Source organism: Carlito syrichta, unplaced genomic scaffold (assembly GCF_000164805.1).
Source record: "Carlito syrichta isolate Samal-C Ts95f unplaced genomic scaffold, Tarsius_syrichta-2.0.1 Scaffold228094, whole genome shotgun sequence".
Lineage (NCBI taxonomy): Eukaryota > Metazoa > Chordata > Mammalia > Primates > Tarsiidae > Carlito > Carlito syrichta.
The window spans coordinates 242773-251127 of record NW_007172190.1 but is presented as its reverse complement, the minus strand read 5'-3'; the positions used below and the strand labels follow the sequence as shown (position 1 = coordinate 251127).

General features: G+C 38.7%; 1 protein-coding gene across 3 annotated transcripts; it reads right to left on the bottom strand.

Moving 5' to 3' along the window:
* Positions 1 to 1225: 1225 nt before the first annotated feature.
* ATP5G3 (ATP synthase, H+ transporting, mitochondrial Fo complex subunit C3 (subunit 9)) lies at positions 1226 to 6434 on the bottom strand. Of its 3 annotated transcripts, none has more exons than XM_008051728.2 (5): positions 6325 to 6434; positions 6024 to 6135; positions 4849 to 4926; positions 4127 to 4320; positions 1226 to 3432 (listed from the first exon to the last, which is right to left on the bottom strand). In XM_008051728.2, the coding sequence occupies exons 2-5, from the start codon at positions 6060 to 6062 to the stop codon at positions 3318 to 3320; spliced, it is 426 nt and encodes a 141-aa protein (XP_008049919.1). In that variant the 5' UTR covers positions 6063 to 6135; positions 6325 to 6434; the 3' UTR covers positions 1226 to 3317. The 3 variants fall into 3 exon arrangements, with proteins under 3 accessions (XP_008049919.1, XP_021565109.1, XP_021565110.1); XM_021709434.1 differs by having other exon boundaries at positions 6024 to 6152; positions 6325 to 6373; XM_021709435.1 differs by lacking the exon at positions 4849 to 4926 and having other exon boundaries at positions 6325 to 6410.
* Positions 6435 to 8355: the final 1921 nt, after the last annotated feature.

The window sequence follows — 8355 nt, the reverse complement described above, 5'->3', positions numbered from 1 at the left end:
AACCCACACTTTTTTTTTTTAGATGAGGTCTTGCTATGTTGCTATGTTGCCTAGGCTGGTCTGGGCTCAACAAATTCTCCCGCTTTGGGCCTCCCAAAGTCCTTGGATTACAAGCATGAGCCACAACGCCTGGCCTATACTCTTCCATCTGCCAGTTTGGCCTCAGTCTATCTTTGCAGCCTTATCTTAGACCATTTCCCTCTTATACTCAGACAACTCCTTGTTTCTCATATACCAGTGCTTTGCTTTGATTTTCCCTTCCCTCATGCTGTTCTAGTGCCAAGACACCCTTTTCTTCTGGCTGTCCTTATTATATCAGTTCTTTAAGGTTATGTTAAAGTATAGACTTTAACACTTTTAGCACTTTTTCATATGATTCCTTTGCTGGAAAATTATGTCTACTCCCTTTGAACATCTTAGCACTTATTGCCACTCTTGTGAAAGTCACCATTTTACTCCGAATTTTGTTTGCATATATTTCTAGTGTTTGTGACTAGAAGATAATTTTCTCTTTAGTTTAAAGACAGATTTCATACTTCTATATTTTGAGATAATCCCAAAAGCATTAAAATATCAGTTTTGCATTAAGGAAATAACATATTACCAAATAAAAAGTATACCTGAAAAGCCTTTAGAAACAGCATATAACAGCAATAAATAGTAAAATTTGCACTCTACCACTCTAGGGTGCTCTTACCCACTAGAGTTTTTAAATAGACCAGCTCTTATCAATATGGAAAATACATTTCACATTTGATGGGAAAAAACATCTTCAGCCTCTCTTAAGAAACTAAGATGTTAGTAAAAAGCATTAATCATGAATATTTACTTGCAAGCATTAATCAAAAACTAAGGCAAGTAATACTTCCTTATAAAAATGGTGCTAACAGAGTAGATGCATTGCAGTGATGTACTTTCAACGTCAGAATTTTGTTATTAGAATAAAAGTAAAATAGTAAGTATATTTTCCAGGATGTTGAACTCTTGATGTAGTATTTCCTTTCCCATTTTATGTAAAATAGTCCATAGTGAAACTTTTGAGTTATTGTTTTTTCTGAAGGCTTTTTTTTTTTTTTTTGCTCAGTAATCTGAAGACTGTGCAGCTACAGCTCAGGTATTTTCATTCTCAGGAGATTCCCTCAGCTGGAGCATCTTTTACAAGATACCTAATTCTAGAATCAATGTTTCAGGCTTTTTCAACCACCAAACCAGCACCAAGAATAGGTCTTTAGGAAGACTGATTTTATTTAAAATACACTTGGAACAGAGTACTAGTTATTCTAAATGTTTCTCTATGATTTTAAAAATGTTTTTATAATATGTACTTTGTATTACATAGTATAGTACTTCCTTAATTATAGTAAAATACATGTGAACTTTGCCATTTACACCATCTTAAAGTATACAATTCAGGGACATTTCGTATATTTACAATGCTGTGCAAACACCACCACGATCTAACTCATCACATTTTTATAACCCCAAAAGGAGACCCCACACCCATCTCCCCTTTCCCTAGTCCCTGATAACCACTAATTGGCTTTGTTGCTATGGATTTGCCCATTTTGGATATTTCACATAAATAGAAGCATACAGTATGTGGCCTTTTGTGTCTGGCTTCTTTCATTAAGCATGCTTTCAAGGTTCACCCATGTTTATTTAGCATATATCAGCACCTCACTCCTTTTTATGGTTGAATATTCCATTATGTGGACATAACACGTTTTGCTTATCCATTCATCAGTTCACGAACATTTGGTTGTTTCCATCTTTTGGTTATTATATATAGTGCTATTAGTATTTGTTTATAGGTTTTTGTGTGAATACCTATTTTCAATTCTTTTGGGTAATTAACATGAATGCCCACATTTCAAGCAGAAAATCAAGCATGGAAGAGCTGGGTTACACAGTAGTGCTTTCTGTATACATTGCTGAGTCTAAATATTGAGTAATGCTGCTCAAGAAAATAGTTTAGGCTCTAGGAATTTCATATTTAATATAGATTAGATGACTCGTCAACTAAAAAGTTGTAGCAACTCAGCTCTTGTTTCACTTTATAGAAGGCATCAAAACTATGCACAAAAATTGCCCAGGAAGCCTTTTAAAAAATGCAGATTACTAAGTCTCATGGCCAAAGAGTCTAATTCAGTAGGTCCAGAGCTGAAGGATTTGTTTTTAAAATAAACAAGCATCTGAGGTGATTCTGATGGAGGTAGTCTTCCTACGACACTTAAGAAACTCTGGTAACTGACTGCTTTCTCAGGTGAAATCAAATTAGGTAAAGGACACCAAAGAAGTATCTTCCCTAATTGTCATCTGAACCTTCAAATAAGTTCTGAAACTTAGAAGACAAATAATAATACAATGTATTTGTTAGGGTGAAAAACTCACTCTTTCTATAGTAGCACCACTTTTTTCCTTTTAATGGGAAAAGTGTGACCAAGAAGCAACATGAAGTATCAGAAGCAAAACACTGTTAAACCACCTATCATTCCCAAGATTCCCATTATAATTAAATATATCAGCAGCAGTGATAAGAACTTTAACAAATTTTGGCTTTAAAAATGTAGCCAATTCAGTTTACTTTTTGATATTTGGTTTTTAATAGAATCTTCTTCAAGTAAGAAAGTAGCTGCTAGTTAGATTGAGTCCCTTCTGAGAAGACATATAAGATTCATTATATAAACACAATTATTTAATGTGAGACTTACTGAAAAACAAACAAAAAAAATCACATTAGTTCCCAGTTTAAGGCTTCACTTCCTAAAGGGCTACATTATTTATTTTTAGAACCAGCTGCTTAAGAACACCACCAGCTGCTTAAGAACAACCAAGTCAGTCCTGAAAAGTGATTCTGCATCCAAGTATTCTAATTCATGCTAGATCTAAAAAACACAAAACCATCTTGAGCATTAACTATCTTTGTTAATTAATCATATTTCATAGAAGCTTAAAACACTCAAACAGTACACCTTTATATGAATAAACAGAAGTCCTATGAATTACAATGTGCAGAACACTATATAAAATAATTCCCATAAAAAATACATTGGGATATTTGCCATCAGTGGGGCCACTGCTATAGCTTCCTCTGAATTGAACAGCATCTGCCTGAATGCATGTTCTTCCTTGTGATTATCTAAATTTAGTATAAGTACAAATCACAGCAAAAATTAAAGTTTTCATCTTTAATGAAATGACTTTGGAAATAACGTACATTTCCATGACACCAACACTACAGTTTTCGGAGTCACAGTAAGATACACAGAATTACATCCGTACTTAATATGAATGCCAACATTTCAAGGAGTAATTTGTTACATGGCAAACAAAATCAAGAAAGCAACCATCAAACAAAAAAGACCCATGGCTTCAGACAAAGCAAATCCCAGGATAGCATATGAGAACAGCTGCTGCTTCAGCGAAGGGTTTCTAAAAGAGACCACAAATGACTATTACTTGGAAATATGAGTTTTAACATGTTTGGTAAATGTTAAAGAGTTGTATTGCTAGTGTGGGGATCTTTGTAAACTAAAAAATCTACTAGAAGAGTATTTGCCTATGTGTCTTTTCCATCTATCTTGACATCCCTTTCCTCCCAATCCTAGTCATACAGCATAAAGGTAGGGAGCTGTCTCTGTATGCCAATATAAATGGTTAGTTTTCATTCATGTTGAAGAGTTCTTACATCCTTCTTGTTCTATACATTTTAAGTATGTTCTATACCTTACAAGATCTGACAGTTTAGAAATAAGGTCTTAAATCATAAAATATAATGGATACTTTTAAAGAATGTGCCCTATTAATTATATTCCCAATATAGCTTACCCAATTAGGGATGCAGATTCTTAAGTCAGACTGAGTTAAAATTAATCTTCTGACATTTACCAGCTATGACCTGGGCAAGTAAGGTAACCTCTGTGCCTCTGGTCCTTCATAGGTAAAGTATAACCTCAAGGGGAGTTACAAAGATTAAGTGAGATAATGCATACAAAGCCCTTTAAATATAATACAAGACACAGAGTAGGCACTTAATTCAAAGTAGCTATTACCATTTGAGTAGTTTTCCAAATTTCCAACTATTTCAAGCACATTCTTTAACTTATTCAAGGATAGAAATGATTACCTGGCATAACCAATGATAAGGCTGCCAAAGACTGTTCCAATACCAGCACCAGAACCAGCCACTCCTACTGTTGCAGCACCTGCACCAATAAATTTGGCAGCAGTATCAATGTCTCTGCTGATTGCACTGGTCTGAAACTCCCTTTGGATTAGCTGAGACACACCATTCTGGGCCCCATTAAATACTGTAGAGCCCTAGAGAATAGGAAATAAACACAAAGGTCAAATCAGCAATCACAATTATTTTAATTACTATACTATTAAAATGATAACTACTTCTCAATTTTGTAGCTGAATGTCAACAGGCAGTAGTATGACACAATAGAAGAATCAAAAGTTTAGTTTAATTCTGATCTTGCTCAATAGGGATAACAGTATCTATGCCTTATAAAGGTGTTAAAAGTTAAGAAACAAGATCTAGAAATATACTTTTCAACAGAGTAGCGTTTTTCAATAACTGTAGCTTATCTTAAATATAGGCAATCCAAAGCCTTAGACTTAAATATAATTCTGACTGTAGTATTTTTTGACCAATTCAGGTGGATAATGTTTTGGATAGAAAGTTTCTCTCACTGGCTCATCTTCTACATATTTTTTGGATAAAGGGGTGGAAAAGGATTGCCCTCTAACTATTCATTAATGAGGTTTTTCCCCCTTCATCCTGATTAAAACCTTAAGACTTACTTGGTAGTGTTATCTAATTTCTATTATTGCTACTATTACCTCTGCAGTCCTAGTCTCCGGTCGAGTTAACACTGACGCAGAAATTGGTCTGTATGCAACTCTGGATCCAACTCGGATCTATTAATGAAAAAAAGACTCCAAGTATTAAGTATGAATACAGACAAGATTTCAATGATCTTTCTTCTACCATGAGTCTTAAAAAACAAGAAGCAAAAATGAATCAGAGATTTTTTTGTACTAATTCTTTGCCCTTTGGTCACTTTCAATACATAAAGCAACTTTAATAAAGTTTCGTGCTAATGAATTGTAAAGCTTGCTACATAATCTGTTTGTAATTTGCTGAATAAAAAATCTAAGAAGTTCTTTTAAAAGCGAGGAAGAATTGCTTTTAACATTTCAATTATTGTAGTGCCATAATTCTGGTTAGAAAAACAGCAATAAACTCTACATTCTTAGATAAGTTTAAGTGGACCAACAAGTATATTAACAGTGTCACTATAAATGTGACCGCTAATCATAATTTTTTTTTTAAGTAGCTTAAGCAATTTTACATCAGTTTAGGGATAGTGAATGAAATACTATGATCATAAGACAAATCCGGTCTAGCTTCCCTGTCCTTGAGTGTCCACAAAACTAAGGTCACAGTAAATCCTTCAGAACCAAGACCTGATTTTTAACACAAATCCCAGATTTAGATTTCACTTAAAGCCTGCAAAATCGTTATGGAAATAAAACTCCAGAGGCAGGAAGAAAGACTGGGCTCCCCACCATCTCCTTCCGCCCCCACACGGTGAGGTAAAGTCCCTCCCTCTGCAGCGCCGAGTTTGACCTACAGATTAGAGAGCGCTGCCGCGGTGAATTAGGCCTCAGCAGCCCCCCACAGTACCCCAACCTTTGGGTCGACCCCAATACAACACAGAACAAGGAGGTGGGGAAGGGGCCGCTCCGGGGTTAGGGGCAAGGAGCGTTTGATCTACACCGAGTGGGGCCTGACAGCTAGGCCTCGGTTGCTCTCCACCTCCCTGGTGGAGAGGAGGAGAGGGCTGAGATGCCCCAGGATTGGGAGGAAAGGGAAGAAAGGGGCACGGGGTTAAGGGGAGAGCTGCTCCCGAGGGAACGGCGTGCTCCGTCCGAAGGTTGCCCCATTCAACAACGTGGACGCTCCAGGCGCGGAGGCCCGGCCTTCAGTTCCCAGCCCTGCCTGGGCTACGCACCAGAGCAGGGGTGCAGGCGAGCTTGGCGCAGGCGAACATCTTACACTCCTCGGGGCGGTGCGGCTGGAGGACTTGGGTGACAGGCGACGTGGGCTCCTCTCCCGCTTCCTCTCTGCGGAGGCAAAGAGGCTTAAGGTCAAGCACCCTCCAGGGGCCTGTCCTTCCCACCCAGGCCCCACGAGCTCCCGTCAGCCTGGGCCCCGCGCCCAGTGGGGCTCAGACATAATGAATGGGTCCCTACTGGGCGCTGCTCTGCCCCTGCCAGGTCAAGGCAAGCCAGGCTCCCGCGCCCTCCGCTTACCTTCCCGGGAGGTATCGGCGGCACACACGGCGGCAGAGGTCGAAAGAGTGGGGCTAGGTGCGCAGGCGCAGTCGGGCTCTTATGCGCTCCCCAGCACCCGGATGGAGAAGGCGGGGTTTTGGATGCGACAGGGAAGACGCTCAAGGTCACTTTGTAACAACTTTATTAGTAAGCAGCCGAGAAAGACAACGACAGCTACCCGGTGATAAGGCCGGCAGGGAGGGTAAAGGGGAGACAAAAAGAAGAAATGGAAGGCAGGACTATCCTTGACAGAGAGGACTAAACAGGTTGTTTCGCTTTTGATCTGAGCTGGCCGAAGGATGGCGGGTCTTTTTCTTACGTTGACACCTTGTGAGATTTGGCCTTTTATCTGTTGCTACTTCTCTTTAGTAGAGGGGTCCTCTTCCTGTCCTGGTCATTCTCCAGGAGTGGGGGGTAAAAAGGAGCATGAGGGGAGAGAAGGAGGGAATCATTCACCACGTGACAAGAAATTAGGGACCACGCCTGTCATCCCAGCACTTTAGGAACATCGCTTAAAGCCAGGAGTTCAAGACCAGCCTAGGCAACGTAGTAAGAACCCCCCCCCATTTTTAAAAAATAAAATTTACAAAAGACAACAACAATAAAAAAACAAACAAAAGTAGGGTCCTCAGCAAAGTGAAAATATTTCTTCCAAGGAGCCCAGGAAAGGGATTCAGAAGTATGACTAATCCTTCAGGTGAAAGACCTGAAAGAAGTTGGGACAGAGGGATGAACAAATGAGTAGATCTAAGAGCTCTGTCACTTTGTGCATAGTTACCTCTGGGTAGTCAACTTTTCTTTCAGCACTATGATTGGAAGAATTAAGGGATTATAATATATTTCATGTAGGTCATAGGACTAAAAAAAAGTCTTGAGTATTTTCAAAACCTACTCAACTTTAATATCTGTTTTTGATAACTTTGGACAATTCATTCTCTTTCGATGAATGCAGAAATCTCTCCAAAAATGACTCTTACTGAACTGGTCTTTTTAGATCCTTAAGTTATGTAAATTTAATTTAGTAGTTCTAACAAATGGCTACTGGAAGTGATACAAGTCAACATAAAAGATTAAACATGTAGAATGCTGGACTAAGGAGTTGGCTGGGCACTAAACTCTATATGGGACAACAGTAGCCCAGAGGATCAATCTTTTGCAAGTCAACACAAAGGCAAAAATTATCTAGCAGCAACACTTAGAACCAAAATTTGAAATGAACTTAGCCCTTAGAACTAAAAGCCCTTAGGACTAAAACTTGAAAAATGAATAAGACTTTGTCACTGATCCAACTTCAAATGTGAATAGTTCAAAGTTACATGAATGCTAATCATTTCAGGTTCAATCTTTGGCCCGTAAAATAGAGTTAATTCACACATAAAGTTCAACAAGTAATTATTTGTATAATTTCTCAAGTACTTAGTTCTAACCTAAAGAATATGGTGTCCTATGGTGTCTATGGTAAAATAAACAAGACCCTGTACTTCAACACTAGATTCTCTAAGGGAAAAAGTATTCTAAGTGGATTTATGTGCAGCAGTGGTTTAAGTGACATTCTTATCTCTTCAGCACTAAATTAGTAGCAGTAACTGTTGAGGACAAGGCAAGAGAGAAGCCAGGATCTGTAGCGGTCACTACCAGGACTCACTTCCAAATTGCATGTGGGCTAGTCCATGGCAAGGAGAGACTGAAGTTTCTGAAATACAGCCTAGCCTGTTTTGTTGAGGGCTTTGGCAATAGCTGTGACTCCATGGTACTATTCCAGATAGATTAACTCAGACCTTGCTTAGTTTTGCATCCTAAGATATATTAGAGGAGGAGGAGAGTGGATCTTGGAGTGACATTGACCCATGATTGGGGGTGGATATTTGCATTGAGAAAGTTTAGAGAAAAAAGATACCTTTTGAGAGGACTACAGTGAGGCCATAAAGATGAACAGGGGCCTGAGAAGTATTTAATCCTCTTTGTGTTTTTTTTTTGGACAGTGGGGCAGTCATAGTATGTTATGACACG

Coding starts and splice junctions, on each gene's coding strand:
- ATP5G3 (XM_008051728.2), bottom strand. CDS start 6,062: ATGTTCGCCTGCGCCAAGCTCGCCTGCACCCCTGCTCTG. Junction 4,321..4,848: donor CGGAGACTAGGACTGCAGAG/GTAATAGTAGCA, acceptor CCTATTCTCTAG/GGCTCTACAGTATTTAATGG. Junction 3,433..4,126: donor CTTATCATTGGTTATGCCAG/GTAATCATTTCT, acceptor GGTCTCTTTTAG/AAACCCTTCGCTGAAGCAGC.